This window comes from Nicotiana tomentosiformis, chromosome 3 (genome assembly GCF_000390325.3).
Source record: "Nicotiana tomentosiformis chromosome 3, ASM39032v3, whole genome shotgun sequence".
Taxonomy (NCBI): domain Eukaryota; kingdom Viridiplantae; phylum Streptophyta; class Magnoliopsida; order Solanales; family Solanaceae; genus Nicotiana; species Nicotiana tomentosiformis.
Genome location: NC_090814.1, coordinates 56,684,367 through 56,701,314, shown reverse-complemented (window position 1 = coordinate 56,701,314; position 16,948 = coordinate 56,684,367). Strand labels below are relative to the sequence as shown.

Below are 16,948 nucleotides of genomic sequence, written 5' to 3'. Positions count from 1 at the left end.
CTTGTGACTAAGAAGCGGTCAATGAATTTTAAAACTATCAAGGTCACTCATCAAGTAAGTGTAATTGTTCATTCCATGGCTCCTAAGTGAGGATCGCGATGCTTTCACGATTCCTTGTACAATTGGGAGTGCCGAGTTTGCTAAAGCTCTTTGTGATCTTGAGGCAAGTATAAATTTGATGCCCTATTCGGTTTTCAAAACTTTGGGAATTGAGAAATTAAGACCCATTTCTATGAGGTTGCAAATGGCTGATCGTATGAAGAGGCCGTTGGATGTAATTGAAGATGTTTTGGTCCGGATTGATAAGTTCATTCTTCCGGCGGACTTTGTTATTCTAGATTGTGAAGTTGATTATGAAGTGCCTATCATTTTTGGGAGACCTTTCCTTGCTACGGATAAGGCTCTTTGTGACGTGGAAGCCGGAGAACTCACTTTTCGGATTGGTGATGAACAATTGGTATTCCATGTGTGTAAGCCTATGCGGCATCCAAATAGCAATGAGGTGTGTTCTTTTGTGGATTTGGTGACCGATGTTATTATTGATGATACAAGTGATACAATCAACGTTGGTGATATGTTGGAAGCCATTTTGCTCAATTTTGATGATGACGAGATGGATGGTTTCATAGAATATGTGAATTCTTTTCAAGGAATGGGGGGCGTACAATTATGCACCCCAAAAATTATCTTTGGATCTCGAGAATAAGAAAACTCCTCCTACAAAGCCTTCTATTGAATAGCCACCTACTTTGGAGTTGAAGCCATTGCCTCCACAACTTCGGTATGAATTTCTTGGCATTTTTATACTTTACCGGTTATTCTCTCCTCTTATTTGACTAATGTGCAGGTTGATTCCACATTGGCGGTGTTACAAAAGAGGAAGAAGGCTGGGTGGACTTTGGCGGACATTCGGGGTATAAGACCCGCCTTTTGCACACATGAGATCAAGTTGGAGGATGGTGCTATAATTTCCATTGAACATCAAATAAGACTCAATGAGGCAATGCAAGAAGTTTTCAAGAAGGAGATTATCAAGTGGTTGGATGTTGGGGTTGTCTACCCCATCTCCGATAGTTCATGGATCTCTCCGGTTCAATGTGTCCCAAAGAAGGGGCCATGACGGTGGTTACCAATGATAAGAATGAGTTGATTCCTACTAGAATGGTGACCGATTAGAGGGTTTGTATGGATTATCGAAAACTCAACAAAGTTACAAGGAAGGATCGCGTTCTACTTCCTTTCTTAGATCAAATGCTAGATATATTGGCTGGCCGAGCTTTCTATTATTTTCTTGATGGGTACTCGAGCTACAACTAAATTCTCATTGCTCCGGAAGATTAAGAGAAAACAACCTTTACATGTTCCTGTGGTACTTTTGCTTTCAAGATAATGCCATTTGGTTTGTGCAATATACCGATGACTTTTCAACGGTGTCTGATGGCTATCTTCATGAATATGGTGGAGGACTACCTTGAAGTTTTCATGGAGGACTTCTCGGTGGTTGGGGATTCTTTTGATGATTGTCTTGCAAATTTTGACAAAGTATTGGCTAGATGTGAAGAGACCAACTTGGGTGTTCAATTGGGAGAAATGCTATTTCATGATTGAAGAAGGCATTGTCCTTGTCCATAAATTCTTAAGGAATGGAATTGAAGTAGACAAGGCGGAGATTGAGGTGATTTCTAAGATTTCATCACCAACTTCGGTGAAGGGTGTGCGGAGTTTCCTAGGCCATGCGGGTTTCTACCGGCGCTTTATCAAAGATTTCTCTAAAGTGGTGAACCCATTGTGCAAGCTCCTTGAGAAGAATGCCAAGTTCCATTTCAATGATGATTGTATGAGAGCTTTTGAACTATTGAAGCTCAAGTTGACAACTACTCCTATCATTACCGCTCCAAATTGGAGTTTACCTTTTGAACTCATTTGTGATGCAAGTGATGTAGTGGTTTGGGCTATTTTGGGGCAACATATTAATAAAGTTTTTTATCCGGTTTACTATGCTAGTAAGATCATGAATATTTCCCAAGCCAATTATACCATTATGGAGAAAGAGCTCATTTCTATTGTGTTTGCAATAAAGATGTTTCACCCGTACTTGATGGGTGCAAAAGTTAGTGTCCACACAAATCTTGCGGCACTTTGCTATCTTATGAGAAAAAAGTATTCTAATGCCTGGTTGATAAGATGGGTACTCTTGTTGCAAGAATTTGATATTGACATTCAAGATAGGAAAGGTAGTTAAAACCAAGTGGCGGACCACTTGTCTCATTTGGAGGAGGAGGGGAGGCCACATGATGGCCTTGAAATCAATGACTCCTTCCCCGATGAGCAACTTTTGGCAATTTCAATGAAAGAGGTGCCATGGTTTGCGGACTTGGCAAATTTTCTTGTGAGTGGAATCATTCCGAATGAGTTCTCTTCCAACCAAAGGAAGAAGCTCAAAAGAGATTGTCAAGATTATTATTGGGATGAACCATACCTTTTTCGGATTTGTACGGATAGGTTGATTAGAAGGTGTGTGTCGGAAGAAGAGCAAGGCGATATTATTGGTGCTTGTCATTCTTCGTCATATGGTGGTCATCACGGTGGAGCAAGAACGACGGCCAAGGTTCTTAGTTGTGGTTTCTATTGGCCTACTCTTTACAAGGATGCAAGTGACTTAGTTAAAAGATGTGCTGAATGTCAATGGGCCAGTGAAATTTCAAAGAAAAATGAGATGCCTCTCACAACTATCTTGGAGATTGATATTTTCAATATTTGGGGCATTGAATTTATGGGTCCTTTTGTGAGTTTTTATGGAAACACTTACATCTTGGTCGTGGTGGATTATGTGTCCAAATGGATTGAGGTCGTCGCCTTTCCCAACAATGAGGCGAGAAGTGTAGTGGTTTTCTTGAAGAAGAATATTTTTACAAGATTTGGTACTTCACGTGCAATCATAAGCGATGGGGGGTCACACTTTTGCAACAAGAGTTTTGACACTTTTCTTAGCAAGTATGGTGTTACTCACACCCTATCATCCACAAGTTAGTGGTCAAGTGGAAGTCTCCAACCAGGAGATAAAGAGTATCTTGTCTAAAACGGTGAATGCTAATCAGACGGATTGGTCCAAGAAGCTTGATGCTGCATTATAGGCTTATCAGACGGCTTACAAAACACCTAGCGGAATGTCTCCATGCCAGTTAGTATTAGGGAAAGCTTGTCATCTTCTGGTGGAACTAGAGCACATGGCAATGTGTGATTTAAAGAAATTGAATCTTTATGGGATGTCGCCGCTGCGGGTTGCACACTTAAAATAAATTGGATGAGTTCTAGTACCATCCATATGAGAGTTCGTCTTTGTACAAAGAAAAGATGAAATATCTTTATGAAAAATATATTTGAAACAAAGAGTTCAAGGTGGGTGATCTTATATTGTTGTTTAACTCAAGGTTGAGGATGTTTTCGGGGAAGCTAAAATGCAAGTAGAGTGGCCCGTTTGAAATCGTTGGTGTGACACCTTCCGATGCAATGGATTTGAAGAACAAAAATATGAAGTATTCTGAGTCAATGGTCACCGGGTGAAGCACTACTTGGGCAAGGTTGGAGATAACCGTGTGGTGGAGGTCATTTACTTCACTTGAAGATGCTTTGACATTTTGTCGTGCCGCGATGTTAAATCAGACGCTTCTTGGGAGGCAACCCAAGTTCTTTACCTTTTTCTTTTGTAGTTAGGTATTATTTGTTGTTTCTAACTTGATTTGAAGTGTGCTACAGGGTTGAGTGTTACATGCAAGAAGGGTGGACAAAAAATGGATGTGTTGAAGGAAATGCGAAAGACACATTCTAATTGTGTGGCCACAGAATTAATTGTGCTACAATAGAAGAGCTTGTACGGCCACACATTTCACATGCGGACCGCACTTTTGGAAGCTCGACAAAGTGCTAAATTGCACACTCTCTAAAGTTTGAGCATGTCATTGCTGGGCTATTCTGTGACCGCAAGTGATATTGTGCGGCCATACTTAAAATTGTGCAGACCGCACAAGTGATATAGAGCACTGCTTCCCAGGTGAAGGAGTGTGGACCGTACTTGGAATTGTGCGGCCGCACTCAGCTTTTTTCTCTTTCAAAACGCTTGAGTATAATAGAAGTTTTCCCTTCATTTTGCAAATCACTGTTGCTCTACAAGCTTTACTGAGATATTTTCACAGTCAGCCACACACACCTACCTGTGCTCACACACCTAGTGCACTCACTTTATCTGGTATGCTTCACTTCATGTTAATCTTTTATGTTAGTTTAATTTTTAAAATTTTAGCTTTTTTTTAGGCCATCTTTTATTAGAGTTCATCCATGTATCCATGTGGGGGTAGATCTATACTGGTAATCATTAATACATGCTAAAATGGGTTGGGTTAGTTAGATTTGATGTGTATACCATGTTGCCATACTGATTTGTACAGGCAATTGCAAAATCTAAGTAAAAAAATACTGACTGTTCGTTAATTTTGGAATCTACAGCCGCACTTAAATTTTTGCGGTCCGCAGTTTGGTTATTTTGGTCAATTGGTGAAGGCAAGTGCTTCTGCGGCCGCACTTTTAATTGTGTGGACCGCAGAATTTTTAGAATGACCGCACTTAGGTCCGCACTGTCTATCAGAGATTTGTCTCTTGAGAAAATAGATGTGCGGACCGCACTAAAGATTCCACGGACCGTAGATCAATTCTTCGGCCACACTTTGCCATCGCACTATCTTCAGAGAAGAGGTAACTAAGCCTCTAAATTTTCCTGTCAGAAATGCGGCCGGGCATGAAAATGTGCGGTTCGCACTCCCATTCTAAGGCCACACATCAGAAAAGTATGGACTGCAGATCCCATATTCTGCAAGCATGACATTCTGATGAAACCCTACTATGTCCACACTATTATCCCTTGCTCACATAAGTCCTAGTTGTGTTGAATGATGATGTTCAACTAACAATCCTCTTTGTTTTGATACAGACAATGTTTCGATCACGTGGCTACGGCAAAACTGCCAAGGGTAGAGGAGAGTCTTCTAGGGGTTAAGGCAGAGGTGCCTTGCCCCTCAGTGTGCCCAAAACTATTCGAAAGAAGACCACAGCAGGCAGAGAGAGGGGTGCAGACCTCTTCGAGTCTAGTTCTTATGCCCCTTCTAGGGAGGCTTCCGAGGGCAACTCCATGTCTATTACGGAGGAGCAGACAACTGCACAGTCCAGGCCACAGGGGCGATCTGAGACCCTAGATGTGGCTTCATTATCTCACAACACTTCCGAGGGTTCGGATAATTCTAGCCAGGCTTTCGAGCTAGCTGCTCCAGAGTCCGATGCACAGGAATTTCAGGATATTCTAAATAATGGAAAAGGGGGAGAAGGTACATCCACTGAGGTTTAGTGGACAAAGAAGAAGGAAGCATGGTAAGACAGATTTGTGAGTTTGTCTCCTTTCACTGAGCTTTGAATATGGTGGCTGGTGAGATCATCGACACATGAGAGGCAATTCCTATTGAGGGATCTTGATATATACAACCCTGCATTGTTGAGGCAGTTCAGGTCGAGAACGGGATGGATTTTGTTTACTGAGAAGGTCATAGATGTCAAGGACGACCTTGTCTGCAATTTCTATGCCAACATTTCACACAATCGCAAGGGGAAAAAGGTGACCAAAGTACGCAACCTTAAGGTAAAATTTGATCAGCACACGCTGAACGTGTACTTGGGTTTTGAGGACTTGGAGCCGAAGGAGTACCTAGAGAAGTTGTCCTTGAAAGAAGAGGCATGTCCGTGGCTTGCTGAGATCTTAGCACCGGAACCACCTCCACCATAGATCACAACTGGGGTACCCATTAAGCAGAGTACATTGAGCTTTGAGGAAAAAGGTTGTTAGACCTTTGTGTGTAGCAGGCTTGACCCATGCCTAAATGAGAACAACTTGCCTATTCCACGTGCAGTTCTGGTGGCTTCTATCATGGTTGGGTACCCAATCAATGTGGGTGTCCTGATGTCGGCCAACATCTCTTTGGTAGTGCAGCAAACTAACACGGCTTACCCCTACCCCAGCACTATCACAGAGTACCTCACTTATGCAAAGGTAGATCCAAAGCCATTTGATACAAAGATGAAGCCAAAGAAGCCGTTAGAGTGGTATTCACTGCAGGATCAGACCAACTAGAAGAAAAGTGCTCAACCTTCTACTACTATAGGCCAGTCTGATGAGCTGATAGTGGTAGTTTCTGACACAACTGATATTCCATCTACATCAGCTGATCCCTCTACCAGTGCAACAACTATGCCTCCGCCACCATCTTCAGCTCCTACCATAACTCCTAGGGCAATCCCTACTCCAATTCTGAGGCCGATACCCATGCCTACAGGCCCACTTTATGCTTTGCGAGTCTCCCAGATATTGGCGAGTCTCAATAACTAGATGCATGTAGCTACTTCAAAGTTGTCTGAGATATCTAGTACTGTTGCAGGGCAGTCATCCACACAGACATCGCCGAATTCTATTGAGCTTGATGAGAAGCTGCGCAAGATTCTGGACAACCAGAAGTTGATCATGGACACTCTGGTACAACATGGTTTAGTTATTGAGGACTTGATCAAAGAAGTGAAGAAGATAAGAAAGTCAAAAGCCAGTAAAAAGTCAGTGGACAAGCTTAGGAAAGAGGTGAACCGGCTAGCTACAGCTAGGAATTTATCATTTGATATGCTGCTTGATCCAGACCAGTCCGCCCCAGTTCCATCTGCATAGGTTACACCAGCTGGCCAGTCTGATGAGCCATGCCTTGCTGCCGACACTGCTGACATAGTGCGTGCCATGTTTGCCACTCCCGCCACTCCCAGATATAATGATGATGATATACAGTTGTCTGAGCTAATAGGAGTTGATGTTGCTGGGGACACTAAGATGTCCAAGGATACTTAGGGAGTTCCTTCACCCTTTCTCCTTTTGATCTTATTTTGTTAAGCATTAGGGACAATGCTTACTTTTATTTGGGGGGAGGGGTGGGGTTTATTTGATACATTTGACACATCTGGATTAATTTGGACTGTAATAACTCGATAATTCTGTTTCTTTTTAGTTTATCTATCTTTAGTTAGTTATTGCTTTCATTAGCTTTTTTAATTATTTACTTTGATTTTTGTTTTGTTAGTAGCTTCTTTTTATGTTAGTAGTTTTCATGTTTTTCGTAGTAGTATAGATAATAAGCCTTTGTTTTTCTTAATGTCACGGTTCTTTCCAAAAGTGGTCTATTGTGGGAACCGGGTGACTCTTCCCGAGGATGGATGATGTGATAATTTTCTTAAGGGAATGAGTCCGTTTTTGTGTTTAGGTAATAATAATAGTAGTAGTAATGAATAAAAGCCCTAATCAAGTTATTCTCTAAAAAGAGTTTTTCATGCTTCATTTGGCACCAACACACGTAACTATGTGCTTATTGTTTGAAACAAGGGTTTTGAAAGAAAATAGTTCTAGTTAGTGACTTTGAGACTCTTAAGTTAACTTTGATAATCATTGAGTAGTTAATTAGACCATAGTGATCTTTTACCGTCTAGTTGCATGAGGGGTGAGATGGTTTTTCATTGCTAGTCTAAGTATTTTGTGTGAATGGTCTAGAACTTGCTCCGAATGTGCTTCAAGATGAAATCCTAAGTTTGCTTGGTTTGGAAGATAATTGTAGGCTTTCCTTGGTCCGTTTGAGCTTTCTATTACCAACCAATACTTGTTATCCCTAGTCAACCCCCTTCGAGCCTTTAGCCTTTCTTAATTGGTAACCACGCTACAAGCATTTACCCATTTTGTTGTAATCCTCTCTTGGAACTCGGACCTTCCTTAACACTCTTATGAAATAAGTGGCTTAAGGCATAAGTTTGGGGGGAGAGTTGAGGAATTTGAAAGAGGTATCAAGGCACCAAAAAGAGAAAAGAAACGATCTTTATGAAAAGAGAAGGCAATAAAAGAAAAGAACAAAAAGAAAATGCCAAAAGGAGAATAAAAAGGAAGGTTGCTGAAATCAAAATGAGACAACTATCTCTAGTATGAACGTCAAGGGAGAAAAAGACTGAAATGAACAAGAAAAAGTGATGTCAAGTCTCTCTAGCCCCTCCCAAAAAAGGGAAATGCCTCTAAGAGTTGGTAAATGTAATCCAAGCAATAAAAATATGGAGTGCTTAAGGAAGGGCGTAACCACTTATCCCATATGATATCCTACCCCAATCCAAAAGCCTTTATTATAATCCGAAAGAAGTCCTACTTTATTTTGAACTGAGTAAGCTTACATTAGTGGTGATTTACATAAGGGGCAAGTTTATGGTACTTGAAGGCTTACTTGTGACATTCTTTTGGGAGAGAAGAGTGAACCTTTCATTGATCTAAAAATTGAGTGCTAACTCTTGAAGTGAGCTTGGAAAATGGAAGGTAGAGGAAGAAGAGTTTGGAGTCCACCATGATCTACACGATAGAGCAAGAGTCCTTGATGAGTGAAGTCAATTCTTGAAGCTCAAATGTCACATTAGAGCTATATGTGCATAATATGTTATTTGTCACCTTGTTGAAATGCATGAGTATTGTGGATGATTGTTGGTCCCAACTGAGTATGAATGGCTTATATTCGACTCTTTGAAATGCCCTTTCACTTTGAGCATGTGGGAACTAATCTATTTGCTTGAGAACAAGCAAAGACTTAAGTTTGGGGGAGTTGATAAGTGTGAATTTTAATCACTTATTAGTACCTTCTTGCTTTAGTTTTAGTCTGAAAGTATTGATTTTTGTTGCCAAAACTAATAAAATTGTGCAAATTAAAGGAATGTTGGAGAATTGGACCTCAACGAATAAATCTAACTCAAAAAGGAGTGTTCCAGCTCATAAAGCAAGAAAGAGTGCAGCAGGTCAAAAGTGCGGTCCACTGAAGGAATTCTGCGGCCACAGAAGAAAGTGCGGACCCCAGAATTACCTCCGCGTCCGCAGATCTGGTGCTGAAGCTCAGAGGATGATTAGAAAAGTGCGGACCACACATAATTAGTGTGGCCGCAAAACATGGTTGCACTGACAAGAATTCAAAAAGTTTAGAGAGTGTGTAAAATGACCAACTGTGAAGCCTTGCCAAAAGTGCAGCCGCAGAAGGAAAAGTGCAGCCACAGACTAAATTGTGCGGATGCAGAAATCCTCCACCTGCAGAGCCAAGAAAAGTGCGGACCGTACATGGAATTGTGCGGCCGCAGAACCTCTCGCAGGGCATTTTTGTCAGCGAATTTTGGGCAACTATAAATAGATGAAAAATACTTTTTTAGGGAAAGTTTGATAGTTTTTAGTGTTGTAGCCATTATACTTTACTACTTTGGGTAATTTGTGACCATTTTGGGTGAAGAAACATTAGTTTTATCAATTTAATTTTGTATTAGGCTTTAATTAGTTCTTCTTCTTTATTTTATTCAATTTTTATTATGAGTAGCTAGATTTTCTCTAGGGTTGTGACCCAACCCTAATGTGTAAACCTTATGGGTAATTAATCTAATGCTTGTTTATGATTGAGCGTTTATTATTTATCCCTGCTCATGTATTATTTCTAGAATTAATGGTTGCAAATATTGATTCAAGCCTATTTGACTTGGTTCTTACTTGAGAAAGAGGGACTTAGTCTAGAAAAGCTTGGCTAACAAGAAATTGGGCTAGTTAAGATTTTGGCTAGCCTAATTAAAAGGTTTGAACTAGATATAGGGAAAACTCAACTTGAGCTCATATCAACTGTTTGAATAGATACCCAATTGGACTTGATAAAGCCAATTTGGACAAATAACCGAGAGATATTGAGTGGGTAATTTAGAGTTAAGAGTTATAATACATCCCGATCACTAAAACAAATATTAACATAATTTACCATTAAGGTAACACCTAGGTGAATGTTACATCCCTAAGCCTTTTACCCATTTGATAAAAATAACAAAAATAATTACTTGTTTTCTAATATCGTTTCCTTAGTTGATCATTGCTAGTGTTACTTTTAGAAGTAGATAACAAAACCCCTTATTTGGAAGTGTCATTGCGCTATTTCATCTACGCTCATCAAGTGTACACCCTAACACCCATATTTAACTCCCTGTAAAAATTGACACCGATTCCTGTTGGGTACTATTCTTCCAACGACCGTATCCACTCATTATTGAGTGTGGATTGGGCGTGGATCATTGCGCACAACATCACGATACTAGGTAAGACCCCATCTGACCTCCTTACCTTATGCAATCACGGTCAAGGTGATGCAATAGCAATTGTCAACCAATTGAACAACCACAGCGGTCATGCTCCCTTTCAACTATATAACTAAAACCTTAGCCATTATCACCGCATTCGCGCACTAAGGCTGCGATCACACAAGAGGTGCCCAAGAAAAATTTTAGCGGCTACAACTTAGTTTAGAATATGCCGAAACTGTTAGGATCGAAATAATTATGTGTCATAAAGAATCTAGTAAAGAAAACCTTGAATGACAATAAATCAGATAACAAAAGAGAAATAAATCAAAAGAGACACAAAAATATTTAATGTGGTTCGCTCAATTAACCTATATCCACTGGCAGAGATGAGCAATCTACTATATAAAAGAGAGTACAAAATATCAAGAGAACAGCCTCACAAAGAGGCACACACAAGTGGCAGGCTAACACTTGTCCCAAAAATTTTCCCCCCAAACAAGACTCTCAAGTCCGTAATGGCTACATTGTGGATGATACTAAATGAGATAGAAGGATCCTCAATTTATAGAAGTAAAAACCTTTTCCTCCAAGAAAAAGGACTAGCCAAACGTGAGAGATTTATAAATTCCTTCTAAAAAAAGAAAATTTCAATTATGGTAAATATGTTTTCCTTTCCTTCAAGATATAGGAAACCAAATGTGTTAAGTAAATCATGACAAACACCTAGTAATTCTTCCCCTGTGGCTGAATTTTCTGACAAAATAAACTTGATCCACCTTATTCATATAAACTTTAACATGTCACATCTCTAAACTTTTTCACCTTAAAGTTTGTCTCAACGTGAGTAACACTTCGGTCAAATTTCTTAGACAAAAATCATGATTACTGTCAAATAGGTTACGACTAGAACTAAAGCCGCCAATATGAACCTATCTTGAACCTCGCTCAGATACCACTTGTTAGGAATGAAATAATCAGGTGTTATGCGGAAGCTAGTAAAGCAAACCTTGAACGACGATAAATCAGACAACAAAAGAGAAGTATACCAAAAGAGACACAAATATTTTATAACTTGGTTCGGTCAATTGATCTACATCCACAGGCGATGAAGAGCAATACACTATATAAAAGAGAGTACAAAATATTAAGAGAACAACCTCACAAAGAGGCACACCCAAGTTGCAGGCTAACACTTGTCCCAAAAATTCTTCCCCTAAACAAGACTCTCAAGCCCCGTATGACTACATTGTTGATGCTACTAAATGAGAAGGAAGGATCCTCATTTTATAGAAGAAAAAACATTTTCCTCCAAGAAAAGAACTAGCCAAATATGGAAGATTTATAATTTCCTTCTAAGAAAAGAAAAACTCAATTATGGTAAATATATTATCATTTCCTTCAAGAGATAAAAAAATTAAATATGATAAGAAAATTCGGACAAACACCTAACAGAAACTCGGACAAACACCTAACAGAAACATCCTCAAGTCCCTCGAGTCCTAACCTGAGCCATACCAACAACTCCATAATATTATACCAACCTATGAGAAGTCTCAAATGCTGAAAGGGATGCTAAAATCCAAAAGAAAGGATTGGATTGTTACAGTAATTTATTTTTCAATTAGCAGTCCAATCTTGAGCTGGATTTAGTAAAAGTTAGATATGAAGTTCGCATATGGACTTTGACTCTTTGAGTGTATTGTGAAATGAGTGTAGTAGTGGCTTGATCAGCAAATGATGCCTCTGTTAATGGTAATCTTGCAACCTTGCTGCGGGTTCTTTTGATGTGCTATTTGTGCATGATTCATGTCCCTTTATAATTTTTAATTTAAGGAAATGACATTTTTAGATCTTTTATATGTAAAAGACAGATCTCTTACGTATAAAAGTAAATTTTTCATGTGTAAAAAAAATGATAGGGTTATAAAACTAAAAATAAGTTTGTAGAGAGCCAAGAAAACTAATTGACCCGTTGTTGATTGGGCATGTAAAATCCAATAGGTAATTGCACCCCTTGAACTGTAACATGGATAGGCAGTGGATTTCTTTAACATGAATAAGTTTTATGAAATTACTATACCTTCAAGTGATGAGGGAATATACTTATCATTTACGAAGTTTAAGGAGGGTTGTAACCCCAATTGTATAACAAATTCTATTCATTCAGACATGCAGGAATAAAACTACAGACATCCATAATAATTTCTGTTTTCTTACTATATATATATCTCAAACACTGCCACCTTCATGTAGGCTCGGTTGCACCTCAGGAACACTTTAATCATATTGTTAGGCTCGTAATCAATTATAATTAATGTTTAAAACTTATGTGGCTTTACATTAATTTTTAAAATATACAATTTCTTATATTGATTGTAGAAATTAAAGTTTCCAAATAATCTTATATTTTGATATTTTGCTAAGCATCTATTATCTGAAGTTTTTTTATTCTTAGATGGGCAAATGCTTTCACATGGTCTGACCTAATCTTTGATCGGTTTATTCTATTCTATGTTTATCAAATTTTAACTATATATATAACACCCCATACTTTCATGCTACAATTCATCTTAAATGAATCAATGTAAACCGGAGAGTTTAAGGACCTTTACAAAGATAATGATGGGTTAAAACAAGTGTTAAGGAAGTATCGTGAGGGTTGGAGGTAAAACGAATTAAAGATATTATAACCAATATTTTCAGGGTAAACTAGGAGTGCTTGATATACTAAGGAGGTCATGTTTTAAGGTAATTGAATCATATAATATTCATATGTTTAGTCTTTAAGTCAAACAAGCTATAAAACAAAACACGGCAAAAGTTGTCGCAAGTTACATTTATAATTTGACCTAAATTTGGGTATAATGTCACTGAGTTTTTTTCTAAATATACTTTGAGTTACGGGGTGGTATACCCATCAAATTGAATATCTATGAGTCTATTTTCCAACACATTAAACTGTTCATCGATATGACATCGGAATAGAGAGATATTCGCGTTTACGTGAGACTGCACAAGTAGCTTTCTTAGGACCCACAAAGTCGGTGGAAGCTTACCTTGTTATATAAAGTGATAGCTTTGGTCTCTAAATATCATTTTCGACCAAATCAGACCTCCAAACACCTCTAAACCCTCTCTAAGCATATCCTAAAGATTCATACACAAATCCAAGGCCAAAACCACCTAAGTTCTTCATTAAAAGTGTTGTAGAAGTGGTGGAGATCACTTATATGATGTTGTTGATGTGTTGTGAGTTCTTTCAAGTTTAAGGAGAGTTATTCTTAGAGTTTTTCTTGCTGTTTAGAGGTATGCTCTTCTTCTCCTACATGAGTTTGATCATATCTAAGCCCTAGCTAAGTTGTTTGAAGCTAGAAGTTATGAGTTGGCGGTCAAAAGACGTATAGAAATTGTGATGTCATGTTGGACTGTTTTGAGGTATTTTTATGATGTTGTTGTGGCTAGAGTTTTGGGAGATGAAATATATATATATGTGAGTGTGTGTGTGTGTGTGTGTGTGTGTGTGTGTGTGTGTGTGTGTGTTGTTGTTGTTAATATATAACTTGAAGAGAAGAAGAAGTGTAGATTAGTGTTTTGTTGCTAGTTAAGGACCGAGATTGTCGCTCGATGTATCGTAAGCTAGCTATTCCTAAGTTTAACGTTGGCCGTATTATTGTTGTTATATTGTATTGTTGGGCAGTTCTCATGTTGTTAAAGTGCTGGATATATGGATTACGGGCAGAGGCGGCTCAATAAATATGGAGGCCTAAAGCAAAAATTCAATGAGAGACCCTTTTTTATATAAAAGAAAAACTTCATATATAATTTCATTTAAATTCTGTATTTCTAGTTTTTCATATGCAAAGTTATTAATAATTTTATCTAATACATTTAATTTCTCTTGATATATACACGTTGTGGGACTGTATTAAAGTTTTAACCTTTTTTGAGTTATGAATTAAAAATCGAATCCTTTCTCAATTTATGATCTAGAGAGTGATTTCTAAAAAGATATTTTTTTAAAAAATTTAAGATCAACAATTTAATCCTACTTTTTTACTATGAAAATTTATACTTTCTCATTTAAAGCACTAAATATTCTTCAAAAAATAAATTAATATATAACCTATTAGAAATATTTGGGGCCCCAAAAATTATGAGGCCCAAAGCAGCTGCTTTAGCAGCCTTACCCTTGGCCCGACACTGATTACGGGTGTCGTGTTATTGTTGATGTTGTGACCTTGAGAGAGGTGAAAGAAACGGGGGATATGCTGTCGGATTTGCCATAGAACAAGCTTGTCGTGAGGTAGCTAGTTGATGTGTTACTATTGTTGATAATAGTGTTATTTTCATTGGTAGAGATTATATTGAAGAGGAGACTTTCCCACAATCTTCATCGAAGGATCGACTTAAAAGTATGTAAGGCTTTCCCTTTCTTTTTCCAGTATGATTCGGTAGTGATGTCACCCTTATAAGAGGTTCACGGGGACGAGTCCTAGCGTGCGTTCTATGTTGACGGGTTAAGAGCCTCTAATAGTTCAAAAGTGAATATAGATAAGAAATTAGTTACTCGTAGTTATAATCCACAGATAATTCTTAGAATTAAGTAGAGACCTCAGGGAACTTATATTGAGTCTACGACGAGAAGTATAGCCTTCGTTTAATGGTAAATTATAAATGTCTCACGAGTAGAAATCACATATAGAACCTATGATCTTATGAAATGACCGAAGTAGCTTTCATTGGTTAGTGAAGGTAGCTATGGAAGATCCATAATGCTAATAAGAGAGAGATGTAAATTAACAGATGTGATAAGTTGCTTAACAAGAACCTCCCCGTAAATTTAAAGGTTGTGAATGAGCAAACTAACGAATGAAGAATAGATCATATGTCAAAGAACGTAAGGTCACATAAGTTATGAAGCGCATTGTGATACCTAACTAGAAAAATCGTGCGCATACGGAAATAGTTATAATATTCCATAAATTAAATAAAGTAGAGATTGAGTTAACGAATGGGATGAGTCGCTTGAAACAATATGAAATACGAGCCCTACGATGTACCAAATAAATTTGTAAAGGTAACATTATATGAAACTCGAAAGCATTTTACTAGTATGCCACGACGGATATGAAAATCTGAGAGTAGTTATGAGTTTCCTTAAAGCTAATGAGTAGGGATTACGAGTTGCCGACTACGAACTAAGAGTTACCAAAAGTACTAGAAGAAATTATTTGTTATAGACACGGGTACCTAGCTTGTAAGATATTGACTGTTGCATGTTGTTGTAATGTTATTTATGCATTAGTATATTCCCTATGGACGGTCTACGAATGCTTAGGGGGAATAATGAAGGTTAACCTATGGACAATCTATGAAATACATAGGTAAGATAAAGGTTGGTTATGGACAGTCCCATGTGTACGCATAGTCCGACCCGATTATTTTGAGCCGTACAGACGGTCTGCTTTGCTATGCGTACGTGTCACTAGATAGTAATGTTGTAGTGTGTCTTATGGACGGTCTACCTTGCTACGCGTAAGAGCCACTTTGTGTTCCTATAATAAGTAACAACGACGATGCAACAAGAGATTATTGGGCAACGATTGATAGAAATAGTTCTGAATCTTATGATAGATTGAATTGTTCAATCAGATTGAAAGACCAAGTGGTCCAAGTGATAGCGATCTAGTAAGGCGATCTAGAGTACGTGGTAAGCTCACTCTTATTCTTATTATTCAGCAGATTATTTTTGTATTCATTCATGCTTTTCAGTTTTCAGAATTTATTTATATGTATTGCTTTCTGCCTTACATATTTGGTACATCTCATTGTACTAACGTCCCCATTGCTGGGGCACTGCACTTCATGCCTGTAGGTGCAAGGAATCAGTTTGACGAGCCCTCAGAGTAGATATGATTGATATTCATCGAAAAATCGGTAAGACTCCATCTCTTCTGGAGTATAGCCGAGCCTAGAGGCCATGATATCAGATTTTGTTATAGACTTACGGGTAGGCCGATATCCTGTACCAACGATATTTTGATGTCAGATACTCTTAAAGGCTTTGCAGACACAGGTTCAGTATGTACAGTATGTTAGTAGCCTTGTCGACCCTCATTTATATTTTCTTTCTGGGTTGTCCGGTATTGATACTCATAGTGGCCTCCTCGACTCGAACATGCATTGATGTTTTGAGTATGATGGCTAGCTGATATGACGCTTGGCCGCCTACAATATATTACGAGTTGCGGCCATGTTGGTCACGACAACTTTTAGTATGATAGAGTTCGGCCATGTTGGCCTATGTATGTTCTGGGTTACGTCTAGCATTCAAGAGTTGCAGAGTGGTTCGCTCGAGCTAGTACGGCACCGAGTGTCAGCCACGCCTCACCAAGGTTGGGGTGTGACATTAATCCTCCGCACTAACCTTCTGTATTCTTGTTATATTTTTTAGGCTCCTACATTTTTAATTATTGGGAAGAATAAACCTTTAAATGTATACCTTTTACCTGTTTTTTCTATTAATTTTTCCACTTGAGCCCTCCCCCTTCCCCTCGAGTGCCATGGCTCCACCGCTACATATATGCTTCTAGTAGTATTTGCATCATTCTTGATGAAAAAATCTAGATATTTATGTATGAGTTATCGAACAACATGGTAAATATGTATGTGTATAATGGAAGTAGAAATTAAGGAGCACAACTTCGTTTTACCATATTTTTCCTTATTGATTTCTGACCTGATCTCTCAA

General features: G+C 38.4%; 1 protein-coding gene across 1 annotated transcript; it reads left to right on the top strand.

The window, feature by feature from the left end:
- Positions 1-244: 244 nt before the first annotated feature.
- On the top strand, positions 245-5,050 carry LOC138907850 (uncharacterized). Its single transcript, XM_070198470.1, has 6 exons — positions 245-634; positions 848-1,090; positions 1,544-1,777; positions 1,862-2,160; positions 2,503-2,785; positions 4,985-5,050. Exons 1-6 carry the CDS (start codon positions 245-247, stop codon positions 5,048-5,050), a joined length of 1,515 nt encoding a protein of 504 aa, XP_070054571.1.
- The last annotated feature ends 11,898 nt before the right edge of the window (positions 5,051-16,948 follow it).

What these genes read in the sequence shown, in the direction of transcription:
- LOC138907850 (XM_070198470.1), top strand. Translation starts at nt 245, where the DNA reads ATGGCTGATCGTATGAAGAGGCCGTTGGATGTAATTGAAGATGTTTTG. An exon ending in ATAGTTCATGGATCTCTCCG is followed by an intron (nt 1,091 to 1,543) that starts GTTCAATGTGTC and finishes ATTTTGACAAAG; the next exon opens with TATTGGCTAGATGTGAAGAG. An exon ending in TGCTATCTTATGAGAAAAAA is followed by an intron (nt 2,161 to 2,502) that starts GTATTCTAATGC and finishes TTGTACGGATAG; the next exon opens with GTTGATTAGAAGGTGTGTGT.